Below are 21,953 nucleotides of genomic sequence, written 5' to 3'. Positions count from 1 at the left end.
TTTATTTAATCTGTAAGCTTCTGAACAAATACTGAACTAAAGTGAATGGTCCAGCCATGGTGACAGATTAGAGGTACCTTGGGAGACCGAGGAGGGCAAAATTCTTTGGTATTATTTTTATCTTTCCTAGTCTGGCTCAAAGGGGTAAAGATCTATCTTTCCTGTCTTTACTCCCCATCCCAAGTCTGTTCCACCTCCCACAATCCCCTTCCCTACAACAGGGAAATTAATGCACAGTTCCTTGGTCAGAAGGGGGTAAGATGACAGTGAACATTAGTCTATTAAGGCTAATGAGGAAGCTTTTTAATGCTGTTTGACCTTGTGCTAGATAATACCTTTTATTTATTTTAGTTTTTGAAACACTGCTTGACTACATAGCCCAGGCTAGTCCCAAATCACCATCCTCCTGCCTCAGCCTATCCAGTGCTGGATTATAAGCATGAGCCACACACGGCACCTTTTACTATCCATGAGAAGATCTGGACAAAATGACCTCCGTGTCTGGCAAATACGCTAGCAATTTATGAATCTCCACAGTGTATTTTCTTACTATGCTTGATGCAAACAAAATCCTACTGGACTACAATCAGCCAGCAAATACATCTTTCTTGATGTCACAGTCCACTGTTGGCCTGCCATCATTGCTTGTTAGTTTCAGCTGTGTTCAGACACAGGCCTGCCTGCTGGGGTGCAGCTCTGCTTGCTCCTTCTGCATCCCTGCAGGCAGCGTGCAACAGATCAGAGAGGTTTGGAAGCCAATCAGCATTTCCCACCTGAGCTGCCGCCTCTTCCATCTTCTGAACAGCTCTGGAATCAAACATGACTTGTCTGCCTCTCCTCTCACAGTCCTGGTACACTAGCAGGCGAATGTCACTCAAGTCAAACTCTGAACACGACCAACTGTGGATTCAAAAGGAAAGAAGCTGGATTATCTGCAACACTTGGTGTAACTATGGGCAAATCAATACAATTTCCAGCCAATGTGCTCAGAAATTGGCTGTGCAAATGCTGACAATTCTCATGCCAACAGTGGCAAGGCCGCTCTAACAATAACTCACTGGAGAGAAGGCACTGTCTCTCATAGTCAGTTTGGACACAAATGGCAGACAGAAGTTGCAAAGACACACAAGAGAGGGCAACGTCGGTATTTGGGGAGAGCACGCTGGTAAAAGGGGCGCCCATGCCTCTGTGGCAGCCACCGTCTCGGGGAGCTGGCAGCAGTTCCACAGCGGAAGGTTATTACCTTACCCTGGCACGTCTGGCTTGATACAGAGACGTGGAAACCAAATGCATTTGCTAACCATGATGATTAGCAGAAAGGGAAACGGTCTGCTCCTAAGCAAAAGATGTTAAGAAAAAAATGCAGGTTTATGCAGCAGTGAAGAATTCGACCAGAAAGCAGAAACTAGAGAACTATTTACAGAGAGTGCTTTCAGCACATCGTCCGCTATCCTTTCAACAGGAACTCAGTCTGCCTTGTACTCAGGGCTCTGCAGTTAGGTGCGAGGGAATCAATAATTAATCAAACCGACTGGATGCCTGTCCTCATGAAGTTCAAGGCTTAGTGGGGGATAGTATTAACCTAATACTTACACAGAAATATATAACTACAAACTGTCTGAAGGTCAAAAGGGAAACTAAAGGATTCAAAGAGTCTCAGAGCCTGGCATAGTGAGTGGCATCGTCTGTCAGCTCAGTACTCAGGAGACTAACGCTGCAGAACTAGACCATCCTGGTTACACAGCAAGACCTTGTCTCCAAAAGAGAGAAATTTAAGGAAAGAGACAGAGAAGTCGCTGAGGACTTAGATCGACTTTTAGACCAGACGTGAACACCACGAAGCAGCAGAGTACAGCACAGGAACAGGAGAAAGGAAGGCAGGGAGCTGCCCTGTGAGGTCGGCGAGGAGCTGGGGGATGGGACAGCAGCAGGCCCAGACAGGATAGGCTCTGAACACAAAGAGCAGCCAAGGAAAGCAGATGGTTGATAAGATCAGATAGCTGACTGGCACAAGAAAAGCAGACACGTGGGGGTGGAAGGCGCGGGGAGCCAGGCCCCTCACGCTGCCTGTTACAGGCTGCAGTGACCAGCACAGAGATAGGGAAGAGACAGCTTAAAGCAGGATCTAAAAGATGGCCTGAAGCAGAAGGGTGCCACCTGTTCAGGCAGACTCTGCTATAGGACACGGGAAGGACACCGAAGGGATGGGTAATAAATGGACAGGTGGATACAGGAGGACCCAATGAAAACCTTCACAGTAGACCGTGTAAATAGTCAGGTACAGCTGGATTCAAAGCCAAAGGCTTTCCCCTTCCATTTTGCCACTGGATTATCCATGTATAACTGCTGACCTCACAAACTTGCTTTGTGGATTAAGTAAAATATGTAAGGGCTTCACGCAAGCTTGGCATACATATAAGCTCCAAAAGCTATGCGCTCCATTTCAGGCAATGGCAGTTAATTTGAAGCATGTTCTCTGAGGGGCAGCAGAAATTTGAAGCATGCTTTCTGAGGGGCAGCAGATTTGTTCTCTTAAATCTCAGCTGAAAAAAAAAAAAAGAATAGAAAGTTCTGGCTGTCCCTTCTGTCACCAATGTGTTTCCTACATTGTGCCTGGCACCCTTGCCCCTCTGACATGCAGCACAGTGGCAAAATTCATTTTGGAAACTATTTTCCTCTGCCCTTAGGCCAGAGGCAGCCAGTGTTCAAGGTATGACCAATGAGACATGCATGCCACATGACCCCAAGCTGACGTGTGGGAGCCACCCCACACTTACAGCCCAGCCAACATATACATCATAACCCCGGGAGTGACCAAGTTACTGTAGAGAAAAGCAGCAGTGCACTGGGACAAGAAGAGCCTGCTAGCACTGGGACCAGCTGTCCCTATATGAATGCAATATTCCTGTCAAATCCAGGTCTGACGACTAGGACCCACACTGCCAAATTTTAAATGTATACAAGACTATTAAAACTCTCTCTGGCTGGGTGTGGTGGCATATGCCTTTGATCCCAACACACAGGCTGGTAGCTAGATCTCTATGAGTTCCAGGCCATCCTGGTCCATACAGTGACCTCCAGGACAGCCAGGGCTACATAATAAAGAGACCCTGTCTCAAAAACAAAACAAAACGAACCCTAAAACAACAACAACAAAACTTTCCACTGAAATGTATGTTACAGTCACAAAGGCTGGGGAGCTGGAGAGATGGCTGAGAGGTTAAGAGCACTGACTGCTCTTAGGTTCTGAGTTCAATTCCCAGCAACCACATGGTGGCTCACAACCATCTGTAATGGGTCCGATGCCCTCTTCTGGAGTGTTTGAAGGGAGCAACAGTGTGCTCTCATGCATAAATTAAATAAATAAATAAATAAATCTTGAAGAAGAGGAGGAGGAGGAGGAGGAAGAAGAGGAGGAGGAGGAGGAAGAAGAGGAGGAGGAAGAAGAGGAGGAGAAGGAAGAGGAGGAGGAGGAAGGAGGAGCACGATGCCCTCTTCTGGAGTGTTTGAAGGGAGCAACAGTGTGCTCTCATGCATAAATTAAATAAATAAATAAATAAATAAATCTTGAAGAAGAGGAGGAGGAGGAGGAGGAAGAAGAGGAGGAGGAGGAGGAGGAAGAAGAGGAGGAGGAAGAAGAGGAGGAGAAGGAAGAGGAGGAGGAGGAAGGAGGAGGCATGGTAACTTTTTTTTTAAAAAAAGCCACAGAGGCTGGGATGCAACTTCAGTAGGAAGATGCTTGCTTAACATTTACAAAAGCTCTGGGATCCATCCCAGAACCATAAAACAAACAGTATATAGGGTAAAGTTATTACAAATGAAAAACCAAAAACCAAAGATTTAATCACGAGGAACGGCAGCACATATCTTTAATGCCAGCATCACACTGGGAAAGCAGAAGCAGGCAGATTTCTGAGTTCCAGAGCAGTCTGGTCTACTTAGCATGCCCAGGCCACTAAGATATGAGACCCTGTTTCAAAAAGGAAGAAGAGAAGAGGAGGGGAGGACAGAAGAGGAGGGGAGAGAGAAAGAGGGCAAGAGGGAGGCGGGGGGGGGGGGGGGCAGGAAGGAAGGCAGACAGGCAAAAAGACACTTAATCTCACAGTATCTTATATAGTTTGAATTTGCTCATAAAATTACATTCTGCCAAAGTGGCAAAATTTACAAAGCAATTCTTGAGGACTATCAGTTTAAATTTCAGTTAAGCTAAAGATAACATATCTAGAATGATTCAAATTCAATAATGATCTTAACATTATATTAAATTCATATTCTTTTTCAATTATAAAAAATAAGAGCTTGGTGTGATGGCATTTAGCTATAACCACAGCACTTTAGAGGTAGAAGGATTGCAAATCTGAGGTCAGCCTAGGCCCTTAGTGACTTCCAGATCTGTCTGGACTGCAGAGTGAGACCCTGACTTTAAAAAAAAAATTAGAGGAAGAAAAGATAGGTAAAGAGATACACACACACACACACACACACACACACACACGCACGCACACATATCTTGGAATCTCAGAATGTCCAACCTTTTTTTAAACCCAAATTCAAAGTAGTTCACAAAAAGGAGAAAAACTCTACTCTTCTCCCATAAGAATTTTATTTTGGTTTAATAATTGTTATTTTGATGTTTGCTGTCTAGAATATTCCTAGGGAAAACTACAGCCACGTATGGCAATTAGGTTCTTCCGAGAAAGACAGGGCTGGAGTCAGCCTCAGCTCGGCCTGATTCCTAGCCTGGGGTAGGTCTCTGAGGCAGTGCCTGTAGGAAGAGAGAGAGAGATTCTACAGAACACAGAGAGCCAATCCCCACACAGTAGAAAGAGAAAGCCTACTCCCTCAAATTGTCTTCTGCCCTCGACTTGTGTGCCAGGGCACATACACACACATATACAAACATTAAATATACTTTTAAAGGGTAATAAGAACAACTTTAAACTTCATGATGCCCTTTGTTTGGTTAGAACGCCCTGTTCCCACCAAGATCCCACACCAAGAGTTCAGAAGTACATAACCCAAGAATGGATTTATTTCCCTGAAAGGTGACAACAGGAATAATGCAAAGGATATGAGGTATAGAAAACATGTCTGTTTGCATTGTGTGTGTGTGTGTGTGTGTGTGTGTATTAATCACTGGGGAGGCTGAGGCAGGAAAATTCAAGGTCAGCCTGGGCTATAGAACAAGGCCCTGCTGCAAAAATAAATAAAATCCAAAGTCACACTAAAAAGGTTAAATAAGATATATACCATGTATTATAACAAAACTATGTTATGACTACAGTCATGTTCTCTTACCACCAAAGCTCTCCCAAAAAAAAGATGTGCTGGGGTCCTAATGAGTCAGACCTTGTTTAGAAGCAAGGTATTTGGAGATCTACAAGCTACGGTGTGACCATGCTGAAGTGGAAGGGGTGTGAACCTCATGAGTTCAGCCCTTTTAAGAGTGCGACTTGTGCACAGACACAGGGACTGAAGAACAAGTTCTGCCCCCGAATACACAGCACCAGCGACAAGGCAAATGGTGCCCATCACATCCTTGGGGCACTGGGTGTGTCTCCTGCTGAGCAGCCATGCGCCAAATGAAGCCGTGAAGCCGGTTTAGAAGGTTATACACTTTAGACACTCAGCCAAAGATGTCTATTTCTTTTTCTAAATGATGACGTGCTAACTCCAAGTTTCCACGAAAGGAAATGACAGGATCTTAGGTAGAGAGCTGACCTCAGGAGAGAACATTCTCAGGGCAGAGGTAATACTATCTCAGGCTGAGGTTCAGAACCTATGGATCAAGACCCCTTTGGCAAACCCCTATAGTCAAAAATATTTACAGTACGATTCATAACAGTGGCAAAATTATATGTAGCAACAAAAAACCTTTATGGTTATCGTCACACAAGATGAGGAACTGCATTAAAGAGTCGCAGCAGTAGGAGGGTTGGGAACCACTGCTCTAGGGTATCCATGGTTTGTTTCACGGAGGAACACTTGCCAAGGAACAGAATGGTCATATGCACTTTATGGCACATAATCTGCTACATCTCAGAAGACCAACTCAGTTCCTCGTGTTAACTGTTACAATAAAAAGAAGAGCAGTATATAAGTATGTCCAGGGCAGAAGCCACGTTTTGTGGTGCCCTTCTTGGTCTCAATATAAGGAAGCATTACTATATAGCCAAAGCAAACACATATGAAGAATTTCAAGGCAGTCTTGTGATCCAGCAATGTCAATATTTAAAGAGTCAGATATGATAGGGAACTTTAAACGATCCAAGAAAATGTTAACTAGAGCAAAACTAAGCAAGTATGCTTGTACGTACCCATAATCATGCCCATAACCCCAACACTCGGAAGACTGACACAGGAGGATGACCAGTTCCCAACCGCCTGGGCAACATGGTGAGACCCGTTCTCAAAGTAGCAGTAACTCACAGATAAGAACAACAGAGACTCACGGATACTCGTCAATTTACTAGGCAATTCCTGCCTGTGCACTGTGTGCCAAGCAGTGTCCCAGGCACTGGGATAGGTGGTGAGTGGATCATGACCTCTGTCGCCATAAAATCTACTGCATCATAAAGACACAGCCCAGCTGCGATTAAATACATTCTTTGTTTACAACCCTCACAAGTTCCTCCTCTCACTAAGTCAGTTTCTAAATACAAATAAAAATCTCTCCAGAAGTTTGATGGGAGCATGGTGGCACACACCAGTAATCAATCAAAGACTCTGTTTCAGGCAGCAACCATAGATCATCTTTTCAGCACAAAATGTTCACCATTTCCCACCCAGCAGCAAACTATTTGAAGAAAAGCAAAACCAAGAGAAAACATAAATGGCAGTATCAGATCTAAAGTGCATGTAACAGAGGTCCTGATATTAGTGCTCACTGCAGTAAACAGACAGAGTGACCTGTCCAAAACAACTTTCTGATTATCTTTATTTATGAGAATATGCATGGGTACACTCTTGGAGGCCAGAAGAAGTTGCATGCCCTCTAGCTGGAGTCACAGGCGGCTGGTTGTGAATGGCATAATATGGGTTCTGGGATGCAAACTCTGGTCCTCTGCAAGAACAGTGGGTGCTCAGAACCAACCCCTGAGCCATCGTTCTAGCCTCAACAGCTCTTATGCAGAACTCTGCCATTTTAGAAAAGTACTAACTCTGGTATTGTGCTTCCCCAAAACCTGGTGCCTTATGTGACTTACAAGTTTGTTAAAGGGACAGATTAAGCACAAAAGCAACTTCTGTGAAGTGTAATTCATCACCACTTCAGATACACAATCCCTTAGCAGAATTCTTGAGTGCCAGATGTTTGAGAGTTCAGATTTTTTTTTTTTTTAGATTTTGGAAAGATGCATATGCTACATATTATATAATACATCCTCCACAGTGTGAGAAGCAACCAAACTCCCAAATCAAATCACAACAGCCCAGGTGATGAATATCTAAATACAAATATTAGATGACTGATACTAAATACAAATATTATATATAGTTTCATATCAGTTCAGATCACTTGTAGATTTTTCAGAAGTTTTAAGATCTTGGAAATGCAGGATAAAGGAATGCAGAATCATTGATAGTTACTTACTATACCAAAAGGTAAGACCAAAAGGATGCATAAATTTGCAGGTCTCTACACTTCCTTGGGCATAACTGGTCCCTATTCAAAGATGCTAGCCAAAGGTTTATATTAAGGAAGTTGTTCCTCTGAGCTTGATTCCCATTCCCAAATCCTGAAGCAATACTATAAATGGTAACAAAGGTCACGAGCTAAAATACGCCCAAGTCCATATTTAATCTGTTTACAAAGTACCAACAAAACACTGTAGTACGAGTCACGGTGCAGCCTGAGGTTCGGGAACTAGCAAGAGGAACTCTCAAGCACAGAAGACAGTTTCTTCTGTCTTTTTTGAACTCATATCAGGTAAACTTGAAAAGAGGCAGCACTGTGTGTGTAGCATTCACAGAACAGTCAGCCACACGCAACTCTCCAGGGGCCACCATGCACAGAACAGCAGAACACTGCCCTGCATGTCAGAAGGCCTGGGCTGGGGCCAAGAGTCCGCCCTCCTCCTGACATCTTACTCCAACATTTCTACCTCTATGAAATCATGGAGTGGCCTAAAGTCATCCCGCCTAACCCTCCCTTTGCTTACGGACAAAGTGAATGTGTTCGGGATAACTGGGATAGATGGCTGTAGAAGGAACACAAGCTTGCTGAGCTAGTCTATATTACCTCATGGTGTCCCTTACCTTTCCATGTGTAATCTACACCTTAAAAACCAGACTTTTAAAAAATTTATTTCCTTTTTATGTGCATGCGTGCCTGGGCACACGCATGTAAGTGTACCACGTACACACAGGTGCTCAAGGAGGCTGGGAGAGGGCAGGCATTAGGGCCCCTGGAACTGGAGTTACAGGTAACTATGAGTCACCAATGTGGATGCTGGGAACCAAATCTGGGTGCTCTTAACCAACAAAAACAAAACCAAAAAAAACCTTAACCCTATTTCTTAATAGGCTAAGCATCTCCAATCAGCAGAAATGTGTGTGAACATGAGTATGTATGAGTGAGGTAATGTGTGTGTATATGTATGTGTGTGTGTATGTGTGTGTGTGTGTCTGAACCTAGAGAAACCTCTGGAAGGTTAGGCACTGGGACATCTGCAGGGGAAGACTGGTAATACAGCACACACAGAAACAACTGCCTAACATCTTTAGAAATTGATAAACAGGTTCACAGACCTCATCTCCATCAATTTTCACATACGCACAAACACAAACACATAAATGTAATATATATATTTAAAGAAATAATGAAGAAATATGTATCAACAAAGATCAAAAATTATCTGAACTCAGCCAGATGTGGAGGCTCGTGCCTACAATCGTGGCGCTGGGGAAGCTCAGGTAAGAGGATCGCCTAATTGGGGTTAGCCAAGGCTATACATATACATAGTGAGTTCCAGGCCAGAGTAGGTTGCAGATGGAGGCTCTTGTCCCCCAAACAAACAAACAAACAAACAAACAAACAAAGCACGCCTACAAGAGAAAATATAGATGGCTTTAGAGCAATGGGTTTTACATACAATGTCATAGACATGGCCCACAAAACAAATTATTGGTAAGACAAATTACTAAAATGTAAATTTTATCAAACTTAATCAAATTCTATCGAATACTGTCAAGTGACATAAAACATTTGTGAAAGATATATCTAATAAAGTATTGTTCTTCAAAATAAAGAGGCCTTAAAACTTGGTAAGAAAGCAAGCGTAGGAAGAACAAGGCACCTATGTCTTTAATCCCAGCACTTGGGAGGCAGAGGCAGAGGCAGGTGGATCTCTGTGAATCTGAAGCCAGCCTAGTCTACATAGTAAGTTCCAGGCCAGCCAGGATTACATAGAAAGACTCTGTCTCTGGGGCTGGAGAGATGGCTCAGCGGTTAAGAGCACTGACTGCTCTTCTGAAAGTCCTGAGTTCAAATCCTAGCAACCACATGGGATCTAACGTCCTCTTCTGGTGTGTCTGAAGACAGCTACAATGTACTCACAAATAAAAAATAAATAAATCTTTTAAAAAAAGAAATAAAAAAAGACTGTCTCAAAACAAAACAATAACAAAAATAAACAAAACAACAACAACAAAAAACCCCAACCAACTAAAGAAACAAATATTTGGCTGGGAAGATGGCTCAGTGGTTAGGAGCACTTGATCTTGTAGAGGCCTGAATGTAGTTCTCAGAGCCCACATGGTGACTCACAGCCAACTTCAGGTCTGGGGCATATGGTGCCTTCTCAGGCACCAGGCATGCACAATGCACATACACACAAATGCAGGCAAACACTTACATACCTAAGACAAGACAAATATTTAATATTTTTTTAATTTTAAAAAGAAAGCATGGGGCTGGAGAGATGGCTCAGCGGTTAAGAGCACTGACTGCTCTTCCAGAGGTCCTGAGTTCAAATCCCAGCTACCACATGGTGGCTCACAACCATCTGTAATGGGATCTGACAACCTATTCTGGGGTGTCTGAAGACAGCTACAGTGTACTTACATATAATAAATAAATAAATCTTTAAAAACAAAACTTTAAGCCTTTATTAATTTATTGGATTTTTTCGATGTATTTTTATTTTATTCGATATATTTTTTATTTACATTTCAAATGATTTCCCCTTTTCTGGTTCCGTACTCCCCAAAAGTCACATAAGCCCCCTTCCCTCCCCCTGTTCTCCCACCCACCCCTTCCCACTTCCCTGTTCTGGATTTGCCTTATACTGCTTCACTGAGTCTTTCCAGAACCAGGGGCCACTCCTCCGTTCTTCTTGTACCTCATTTGATGTGTGGATTATGCTTTGGGTATTCCAGTTTTCCAGGCTAATATCCACTTATTAGTGAATGCATACCATGATTGATCTTTTGACTGGGTTACCTCACTTAGTATGATGTTCTCCAGCTCCATCCATTTGCCTAAGAATTTCATGAATTCATTGTTTCTAATGGCTGAATAGTACTCCATTGTGTATATATACCACATTTTTTGCATCCATTCTTCTGTTGAGGGATAGCTGGGTTCTTTTCATCTTCTGACTATTATAAATAGGGCTGCTATGAACATAGTGGAACATATATCCTTATTACATGCTGGGGAATCCTCTGAGTATATGCCCAGGAGTGGTATAGCAGGATCTTTCGGTAGTGACGTGCCCAGTTTTCTGAGGAACCGCCAGACTGATTTCTAGAGTGGTTGTACCAATTTGCAACCCCACCAGCAGTGGAGGAGTGTTCCTCTTTCTCCACATCCTCCCCAACACCTGCTGTCTCCTGAGTTTTTAATCTTAGCCATTCTGACTGGTGTGAGGTGAAATCTCAGGGTTGTTTTGATTTGCATTTCCCTGATGACTAATGAAGTTGAGCATTTTTTAAGATGTTTCTCTGCCATCCGAAGTTCTTCAGGTGAGAATTCTTTGTTTAACTCTGTACCCCATTTTTTAATAGGAAAAACAAAACTTAAAAAAAAAAAAGAAAGCATGATTCAAAATTAGACAAGAGATGTGATTAGGCACTTCGCAAAGAGAACAGGCAGCAAAGAACGTGCTCCACGCCTTATTTCACTAGAGCAATGCAAATCAGCCCAGCAAGGTGTCTCAGAGGTAAGAGGATCACTACAAGTTCAGAGTTAGCCTGGTCTACACAGTGAGTTCCAGGTCAGTGCAGTGGTAAGTCCATCTCAAAAACAAAACGAAAGGAAAGGAAAGACCCAGGAAAATGCAAATCAGAAGTAAGGTATCAACCACAAATCTATTAGAGTGAGCAAAATCTAGAACACAGGTCATCCAAATGTTGGTTTTCATGCACTGAAAGAGGTAGAGTGGCTCTGGAGATAACCTGGCATTTCCTTACCAACTGGAAAGTACCCTTCTCTTAGGATGGACAACTGAGCTTCTTGCTATTTAACCAAATGAGATGAAACACACGCAAAAAGCTGCCCACAGATGTTTACAGCAGCTTCACTGATGAACTGCAAACACTTGCATTGGAAACAACCAAGTTGTTCATTAGGTAAGAAAATAGCCAACAGATGATTTGGAACTAAAGAGAATTGAACTATCAAGCCATGAATAAACATGGATTAACTTTAAATGGATATTTCTAAGTGAAGGAATCCAATCTTAAAAGGTTGTCTGTTGTATGATTCTAATCAGGTGACATTCTGGAAAAGACTGTTTCTATTTAGGAGACAGATTTAGCTGATTTCCAGGTTACTGTAACTACTCTACAAGTCTCATCTGTCAAAACTAACAATGTATAACATGAAGAGTGAACTCAAATATGAATTGATTCTGGGTGATAATGTGCTATTATGTAAATGTGCCACCGTGGTGAGGAACGTCTGTGTGTGGGGACAAGGTGTATTTCTGAACTCTATGTTGTGCTTAGTTTTGCCGTGTGGTTCAGTGTGGTTTTGGAGTTCCTTGACACTCAGGTCACCACCAGGGCTTGCTGCTCACTCTTCAGCACTTAACCTGCTTGTGAAAAGAATGAAAGAACAAGACAGGCTAAACCAGAGCCTGACTCACAGGAATGAGAACAGGAGGGCCAGGAACAGTGGAGCAGTCCGACAGGCAAGCTCAGCACAGGAAATGCAGCAGAAATGCTTCAGCAGCTGCCCACTGGCTGGTCTGCAGACTGTAGTGACGAAGGTCCACTGTCACTCTGTGCCCAGCTAGCATTAGTGCTTATTATCAAAGTCAGTCCCAGGCAAAACTTATGTCAGTCACCTGCTTCTGTGACAATCCCTGGATGTGCAATGCTGACTCTCTCCTAGCAATGGATGAGTCCCAGAAGAGACGAGAACTTCCCGAAACCGGTGTAGTATCAAATTTCCAAAGCATTCGTTCTGTGTTCCCTTAGCCTCAGATTACATCCCCAATCAGAATCATCCACCAGTGGGAATTTACTCTACAGTCGGTAAATCTACTCTGCAGTCCTCATTGCACATGAAAAGTGAACCGGGAAGGACCGTGGGGTGGGGAGGGCAGAAGTTGGACGTGTTGACACAGACAGAGCAGTCACACCCTGCAGTCCTCACAAACTCGTGATGGCCAGCTCTTTGGCTGGGGTTTTCATTTGTTTGCTTGTGTTGTGTTTTGTTTTCTCTCCCCACTCCATTCAACCTGTCGAACTAACACATTTCCTATTAAGCAGAATGTTTTTCACAGTTTCCGTGTGCAGAACACAGTGAAAAATACTTCCCACGCCTGGAGCCTACACTTGCGTTTTCTTTGAAGGGCCTTTTACAAGCCTTCAGAACTCTGCAGTCTGCCACCTTAGTATCTCTGCCTTTAAACCTACACCTGGTTTTGCATCCCCTACTTACTAATCCCATACCATGGTCCACTTATCTTCACAACAATTCACTAAAGGAAACTTGTTAAGCGACTTCAGACAACTTCAGCTTTTCCTTTTAAAATGGTTTTTACCCAATGACTCCTCTCCCGGCCATGCGGTGTGGTTTTGGCACTGGGGATGGACCCTGGGCACAGCACAGGCACAGTACCAGCTCCACCTGAGTTCCTCCCAGCCCCCACAAGGTCTGGCTCAATTTCTTCTGAACTCAAACTTGCAGATCTGAAACTGCAAAGCAAAATTGGCTCTGAAGTGGTCATATTTCAGTTCCTTTCCACTCCAATGACAAGGCGAGGTGAGGCCAGGTCAACTTTCCTCAGAAGTTTGAGAGAGTTTCTTATATACAGTTAGCAAACATTCCCAAGATTCCCTGGGAATCATTCTATGGCCTTCTCAGATTTTTCAAGGAAAAATGAAAAATTAAAATCAGCAGTTTTGCTATGATCTACATTTTAAGAGAGGTTAGAAACAACTATTTGAAAACTACATCATATACCCAGCATGCCGCAAAGTTACCAGATTTCAAATGAGTTTTAGAAAAAAATTCTTTATTGGCAAACCATTTTAAGATACTTTTTTTTTTAATACTGATTCTAGAATTCCATGAACTGTTATTATTACAGAAAGATGTGAATATGGAAGTGAAGAAACAGAAACAGTGGTTTCTACCTGTGAGCCACACTGAGATGCCACAATGCACTTTCTGCAGTGGGCTGTTGTCAGCACTGGCTGTCACGGGGCCAATGCTACCTACGTATAACACATGACTGTTGTACTCATTGGATCTGTCCTTTTTCACATAATTGGAAAATCCTGAGGGAGACAAAGTAAGTAAATAACAAGCCTCAGCTTATCCTTATGCTAGACTAAGACCTGAAACAAATAATGTAAGGTGCATAAGAGCAAAGAGTGAGCTGTACATTTCTCTGACTGCCACATGACTAGCAAACAGTGAGCAGTTTGGAGCCAGATCCCAACTGTGCGAGCTCTTGTCAATAATTTAAAACTACCACTGGGGTTTGTCAAGGCTCTAAAATGAATTTTGCAAGCCAGTGCAATATTGTAAGTAACAAATATATGCATATATATGTATGTATGTATTTCCTTTTATTTATGTCTGTGTAGCTCTGAAGTATCGTGGGTGTAGGTGTTTGGGTGTGTATGGCTACCCCATAGCATCCATTTGGAGGTCAGAAAACACTTTGTGGGGAGTCTGTGCTCTCCTTCCACCATGAGAGAGCTACGGATTGAACTCAGGCTGTGAAGATTCAGAGCAAACACCTTTATCTGCGGAGCCATCTTACCAGCCCACACATGCATTTTTAAGACTGTAGGAAGGGGAACAGAGCAGACAAGGCAACTGGTCTGACCTGAAATGAATTCCAGTGAATTTCAAACACACATCTTCCCAGGCGGGGCAAGACACTTGTGTTCTGGAGGCAGTCCAAATTGTTCCTGGAGGAGACGAACTAGGCCACTGAGCCACTAAGTTCCCCTGACCACTGAGTCACACACACATGAAGACAGAAGACAGCACAACTATGCTCACTGTGGGTGACACGGTCAACACATGCCAAAGCAGACTAAAGCAGCTCACCACTGATGTGAGCAGAGTCAGATTGGTGGATAGAGGGAAGACATGTTCAACTGGCTCCTGGTTGCTATGCAACTCTGGATGATGCCAACAAAGCTGGTATCAACTGAGTACAGCTAGATCATTCTGAATATACTTATGTTTTTACCATAAAGTCATTACTGTACAAAACTCAAATACAGGAATATACCTTTAATCCTTTCAGCAATAGCAATAAATTTTTTTAAAAGTTAAAGGAGCAAAAACAGGTTGCAAAGTGTTCTATGGTATGTAAAGTAGTATCTAGGTGAAAACTATTAAAGTCAGAACAAAAGAAGTTTATTGAAAGTTTGAAAAGCACTGATTCACACAAAGTTTTTTGTTTTACTTTTTGTTTGTTTGTTTTACAAATTTTAAAGAGCTAGGCGGTGGTGGCTCACGCTTTTAATCCTAGCACTTGGGAGGCAGAGGCAGGCGAATTTCTGAGTTTGAGGCCAGCCTGGTCTACAGAGTGAGTTCCAGGACAGCCAGGACTACACAGAGAAACCCTGTCTCGAAAAACCAAAAAAAAACAAAAAAAAAAAAAAACCCAAAAAAAAAACCAAAAAAAAAAAAAAAAAATTTTAAAGAAATTGCCATGATCCAGGCTATTATTCTTTGTGGATAGCCACCCCAAATAACATTGTGGGGATTTGAAATTCTAGAGAAATAAAAAGAGAGAAGGGAGAATGTCCTAATGATGCAGCTTTGAACTCCTAGGGAAGACTTTAAAACAACCTGCACCTACCCCTTAGCTCAGTAGTAGGAGCGGGACTCAGCAAGCCACAGTCAGCACTAGGGTTGCGACTCCCAGAGGGGTAGCTGCACTACCCCCACCTCCCAACCTTTCTTTCTTGATAAGAAGCAGATAAGAGCACACATACAAAAGTGACATCCTTAGTTTTCTAATGGTCCACATCATTCATTAACCTCTTGCTCTATGAACAGGTAGGAAGAGCAGATGGCATGCAAACCACTTGTGGGAATGACTGCTTCAATAAGTTCCACTACTAGAGACATCCTTCCAAAGTGGATAAAGCGGCTGGGAGAGATGGCTCTGTGGTCGAGAGAGCTGTCTACCGCAAAGCAGATCCTCTGCCCACCCTCTGGTTCTCTGTCTTGCTCTTCCAGAGGGTCCAGATTCAACTCCCAGAACCCACTTGGCAGCTCACAACCATCTTTATTTAATTCCAGTTCTAGAGGATCTTCTGACCTTCCTGGCACCAGGCATATAAGTGGTACACAGAAATACATGCAGACAAAACAACCCATACATATAAATAAAATCAATGCATCAAAAAAGGGGGAGGAGGTGGGCGGTGGTGGCACATGCCTTTGATCCCAGCACTTGGGAGGCAGAGGCAGGCGAATTTCTGAGTTCGAGGCCAGCCTGGTCTACAGAGTGAGTTCCAGGACAGCCAGAGACACCCTATATCAAAAAACCAAAAAGTAGATAAAGTATATATCTACCAAAAGAAAGAATATAGGTAGAACAGGTCTAACTGTGTTCTTGACGGCTAAGCTCCCTATTCAAGTTAGTTTGTCATAACACATCTTTCTCATGAAAGGCATCTTTCACAGTGGAACCAGGTTCTTCCTCTGCAGCTGGCTTCAGCATTCACACAGCTGGCCTACCACAAAGCAGGTCCCCAGCCCTTGCCCATCCCTTGGTCCTCTGTGTGCTAAGTTAAAGTTCGGAGCGTTACCTTTCGCCTTATAAGGCTCAGGATTCCAGAGCAGGACACAACTGATTCCATACAAGTTGGCCCTAGCAGAGGTAATGAAAACTTAAGAAGGTAAGATAGTAACAGACTCCTAAGAGCCTCTATGGACACCTGTGTCTACATCTTTTCTACAGAGGAAAGGACATGTTTCTACAAGTACCAATAACTACATTTCTCCTATATAAAGCATTCTTGAAAACATAATTCAAATCAATAAAACTTCTGAGAGTCCAGTGAGGTTAGTATTTTCCAGACTGAGACAGAACTGAGCATTCCTACCTGTGGTTGAGCACTGTGGAATTTGTGTCCCATCCTCCTCTGGCACATTTTGGAATCTTTGCGCACACAAGTGTCTTGAAAATCCTCCCAGCACCAGAAGCCGCATCGGTCACACATCTGGCTGACTCCCACTGGCCTACTGGCCAGTTTGTATAGTTTGCTGTACCACCACACATCTCCTGAGAGCATAGATGCTCTTCAGTTGATCCTGACCGTCAGTGTGGACTAGACTACTCTGGAAAGTTCCTTTGTTATCTGAGGAATATTCCACAGTGACAAGCAGCAGCTCCAGTCTAAAGATCATTTCACTCCAAACACAGCACGTGAGCCAAGCTACTACTAACTTCCTTTTTTAGGAGCTTAAAAAAGGGGATGTTCATTCACCATGCAAATGAAGCCCGGGATGACTTCTAGAAGCGGATGTGCGCTCAGTAAACCCATCATAAAGTAGACAAGTACAAATCTCTCCCTGCCCTCCCTCAGCCTGTACTCTAGTGCACGCAACAGGTCCAGCGGCTTGCACTGACTCACACCATCTGCATCCCGGGCTGAGGTTACGCACAGCCCTGCCTTCACTAGTCACGAGCCCAGCTCATGTGGCTCTGGGTAAACCTTCAGCTGCAAGGTTGCTCTGACATTGGCCACACCACCCTCTTAATGGTTCTCATGTGAGTATGTATCAGCTGACAGCTCCTGCTCCACAACCTTGCAAAACTCTGTCTATGGTGAGAGAAGGATGGCTACCCACAATAGTGGAATGGGGATCTCACTGTGTAGAAGGAGACGTGTGTGGGATGAGAAGCAGAGTGGGGCACGTTCTGGCCGTCATGAATGGAGACGGAAAAGTAATGATACTGAGAGGCAACTAACTCTTGCATTGAACTCCCGGGTGTATTCAAGCTGAGAGAGCCCTGAATCACCAGGGCTCTAGAACAGTTCTGGCTTCTGACATCCACATAGCTCACCTGGATATGGGAATGTTAAGAGATAAATTTGAGCTAGTGGTCGATGGAGAAAGTGTTTTCCTTTAAGAATAAAACCTACAGGTTCCCTACACACAGGTCAAGGCTAGAAACAAACAGCAGAGTGGTACGAATTCCTTTTGCCTGGAATTAGGTTGAAGAAAGAACTACTGGGTCCATCCCTAAGGTGAACCCTTGGCTGGCTCTATGCTCTTAGTCCTAAAAAGTGTCTTTATAAATTACCCACTAATGTAAGAAACACTAATGATGCCAGGTACAAGCTTCAGTTGCCTTAAGACACTTTCCATGCAGTGCATGAGACCAGAAGCACCTCCCTCTCCCAAAATTAACTAAAAAAAAAAAGACTCCTCAAGTAATTGAGATTGCAACACACCTATGACGACAAACTGTCTCCTCTGTGGCAATCGCTAAATTGATGGTATCGAGATAGACCCAGATTAGGAGAGAAGGAATTCCTTTTTGAGGGAAGAGCTTAAAGCTTGACTGCAGGCCACAATCTGGTCATGGGTCCCCCCCCCCACCCCCCCACCCCCCCGAACTGCCTAAAATAACTTAAAAAAAAAAAAAACAGAGAATATCTAAATATTATGAAAAATAGTTCCAGTTTAAGGGACAGAGCAGCTTGGGGACAAAGAACAAATCAGGATCTCCAGGCATCTGATGCTCAGACTAAACTTGCTGAAGAAATGAGGACAGGCTCAAGATGGATAGGACAATGCTTTAAAAATGGCATAAACTGCAGGGGTGGGTGAGAAGTGTAGGTAGGAGGATGGCGCATACCTTTAATCCTAGCACTGGGAGACAGAGGCAGGCGGATCTCTATTGAGTTCTAGGCCAGCGTGGGCTACAAATGGAGTCCAGGGTTTGTTACACAGAGAAACCTTGTCTCAAACAAACAAACAAACAACAAAGGGGGCACAAATCCTGAATTCTATACGGCAGAAGTGCCAGGGGAATGAACCTCACTTTTTGTATAAAATGAATTTGGGGACTGATCTGGTAGAGTGTTTGGCCTGACATTCAGTCCCAGCACCTCACAATCTGAGAGTAGTAAACCACACCAAGTCTCAGCACTGGGGATGAAAAGACAGTCTGAGACCAGGCTGAGGGACATGAGACTGTCTTTAAAAAATAGTAAGAATAAAATAAATGATATTTTGGCTTAAAACTTCAACCTGTATTTAAGTAGTATGGATGGAAAGATCATAAAACACTTTAAAAAAAAGGGGGGGGGGGTAGGAATACTAAGATAGAACCCAGGGCTTTATACATGCTTGGCAAGTATTTTCACCATTGTTCAATATTGCCAGTTGTCATAAAATTCTTTTTCAACATTATACACAACTTAGTATAGTTTTAGTCACTATAGTAGTTTAGCCACAAAAGTGGTATTTCCAAAGTAATTCCAAATAATGTCATAAATACACCTATTTTATACCTTACCAAAGATTGATTATATATGGATATATATGTATATATACATACATTACATGCATGTATTATATATGGTTATGTATATACATATATATACATAAATATATATAATTTAAAACAAGAATAACAGACAAAAAAGGGCACGACATTTGGATGATAAGGATCTGACTGCATCTGGATGGGATTCTCTTAAACTGAAACTAAAGGATCCTAAGAATCACTTCCTTAAACAGTAACTGTCTGTCCCCAATGGGAATCTTCCATATGACCCAAAAGCACACCTTTACTACCTATTACTTGCTTATTTTTCTTTAGTATTATGTAGGATGTTTAGTAGATTATAAACTCTTAGCATATAAAAAGTGGATCTTGGTATTCTTCTTTGAACCACAGAGAGGTTTTTTTTTTTTGAAACAGGATTTCTCTGTATAGCCCTGGCTGTCCTGGAACTCACTCTGTAGACCAGGCTGGCCTCGAACTCAGAAATCCACCTGCCTCTGCCTCCCAGAGTGCTGGGATTACAGGCGTGCGCCACCACCACCCGGCTCACAGAGAGATTTTTACCTTATGACACTTCTGAGTGGTTTAGCAAGCAATCCATATTAGGAGTAAAGCTCTGATACAAGTCTACCTGCGACAAGCAGTATGTCTCTGTGGCAGTCTGATGTCTGTGGTGCTGCACAACCTCCCCCCGCTCCAACGTTCCCACAGAGGCTTCAAGATCTTGTGGTCATTCCAATCAATGTGACTCACATCATATCTTGAGAAAAGACATCGAAACTTACAAAAAATGTGAAAGCGACATTTCCTCTCTACATTTCCTCTCTTACTATGTTCTTTAATCTTTAATTCTGTAATTCAAAATCTGATGAAATAAATAGAATACAAAAAAGCATACTATCATACTTAACTTTGAAGCCTCTTTTCTACCCCAAATTTTCTCATATTTAAGTATGTCTTCAAATTTCTGCAGTAAATGAAAAACAACTGTATCACCACAAGCATCTTTCAGACATGAGTGTGCTCCCAGGGTAGACAGAGGGAAGCAAAGGTATATTGAGCTCTCCTGAGCCCAGCACGGCTCTGCTTCTGTTAAATCATCTTGCTCCTGAAATGGAACCATCCACTTACACAGGTCCTCACATGGTGGTATACAATTGTGCTGGGCACCGTACTCAAAGACTAAAACCACACACACACACACACACACACCCCACAGTTATCGCCAGTTTTATTTGTATTTTCCTCACAAGCTCATCCACACATTACCGAAAACAAAGCGCACCTAAAATCTGACTAGACCCCTCAGCGCAGCACACTGCCTGCAAGCCCTGCCGCCCCAGCTGGCCGGGTCACAGCCCAGTCAACGTCACATGTTAGGAGGCAGGGCAGAGTGCTGAGGTGCAATGAAGCCCTGCAGTATCTGAGAGGAACAGACTCCAGGTTACAGCTTCTGGTGATGGGGCTGACTCCAGGACCTCACAAGTGTGCCACTCCTAACACGGTCTCAGCCTCTCAGGCTTAAACTGCTGCTGCAGTTTCCATTCACAAATCCCAGGCACTAAAGCGGTCCTACAGAACAGCAAGTTTCTACCAAAGAATAGATACCAATGAATAGATAGCAACTGTACTTAATGTGAAGAATAAGAATCTGTGATAAGAATCTTGGATCATCCTTAGCACTGTTTCCTGTCATGCGCAGTCTTCTCCAAAACCATTCAGTACACAGCTGCAGGACACCTCCACTCTAAGACTGGACACCAGGGGAATTTAAGTTTCCACATCTGATGCAGAGTTAGGAGAATTAAAGGCAGGAAAGTTTCAAATTAAGTACTGGTACATTTTCGTACCTCTCTAACCTCATACTGAGGAAGGGGAAGCAGTGTTCACAATACTAATACATAATGAAAACCCGATTCAAAAGCCACAATTGAGGAAAGACTTAAAAAAGAGAAGAAAAACCTAAAACCTGGCCCAACCCCTGCAATGTATCCACATCTAATAATCCACTTAAACAGTCCTTCTCTACCAATTCACATTATCATCACGAGAAACAAACAAAACCACAGGCCACAGTATCACATCCAACCCTTTACGGTGTCCTTCTCTCTTCTGTCTCCAGACAACTGACAGCAGTGCTGTGATTTTTCAAAATGTGGTGTCTAAGCGCAGATTTGAGAGTATTAAAAGGTGCAGTTTCTTGATCTCAATACTGGAGATCTAATATTGATCTAAGCACTGACCAAGTAAAATATATAGTTTTCGGCAAATTATAACTCAGAATGAAGTGTGTTGAAATTGTAAAAAGGAATACCAGGTGTGGTAGCACACATCTGCAATCCCCACCCATGAGAGGCGAGTGGCAGGGGGGTCAGACAGTCAAGGCTATGGCAGTAGAGATGGCTCAGTCAGTGAAGCACTTGCTGGGTAGGTATGAGCACCTGAGCTCCATTTTTAGCACCCTTGTAAAAGCCAGGCACTGCAGTGCATGCCTGTAGTCTCAGCACTGAGGAAGCACACATGGGAAAATGCCCAGGCCATGCTGGCCTCCCCAAAATAAGGTAGAAAGTGGCTGAGAAAGACATCACACACACACACACACACACACACACACACACACACACACACACACACACACACTCACACACTCACACACACGTTCAAGGTCATCCTGGGCTACAAAGCAAGTACTATGATGTCAGCAAGTGTCATAAGTCCCTGTCTCAAGAAAAAACAAAGCCCAACACTCATGGCCCAGACCTGCAATGCCAGTACTCCAGAGGTAGTAGAAGCAGGAGGATCTAGAGTTCAAGGCCATCCTCACTTACATAGAAAGTTTGAGGCAAGCATGGGCTACAAGAGACCCAAGAAAGAGAAGAAAAGAGAAAGGGAGGGAGGAAGAAAGGAAGATCTCATGCCAGCCTAAGACTGGACTAAGGTTAGGGAGTGGAAAACCTTTTCTGCTACAGTACTTTAGGAAAAGAGCTTCAGAACCAGATTCAG

At 43.2% G+C, this 21,953-nt stretch overlaps 1 protein-coding gene across 5 annotated transcripts in view; it reads right to left on the bottom strand.

The window, feature by feature from the left end:
* Fnip2 (folliculin interacting protein 2) overlaps positions 1-21,953 on the bottom strand; it is a 109,337-nt gene that overhangs the window by 58,838 nt on the left and 28,546 nt on the right. For 2 of the 5 annotated variants that reach the window (XM_052180325.1, XM_052180327.1), the window contains exons 1-2: positions 16,534-16,854; positions 774-900 (exon numbers count right to left, since the gene is read on the bottom strand). In XM_052180325.1, the coding sequence (XP_052036285.1) occupies positions 774-900; positions 16,534-16,709 (303 nt within the window). In that variant the 5' untranslated portion in view covers positions 16,710-16,854. Of the gene's footprint in view, positions 1-773; positions 901-16,533; positions 16,856-21,953 lie in introns of those variants that run through there. The other 3 variants (XM_052180326.1, XM_052180328.1, XM_052180329.1) reach the window with 2 other exon arrangements.

The sequence above is a fragment of the Apodemus sylvaticus genome, chromosome 4 (assembly GCF_947179515.1).
Source record: "Apodemus sylvaticus chromosome 4, mApoSyl1.1, whole genome shotgun sequence".
Taxonomy (NCBI): Eukaryota; Metazoa; Chordata; class Mammalia; order Rodentia; family Muridae; genus Apodemus; species Apodemus sylvaticus.
This window is presented reverse-complemented; position numbering and strand designations above follow the sequence as displayed.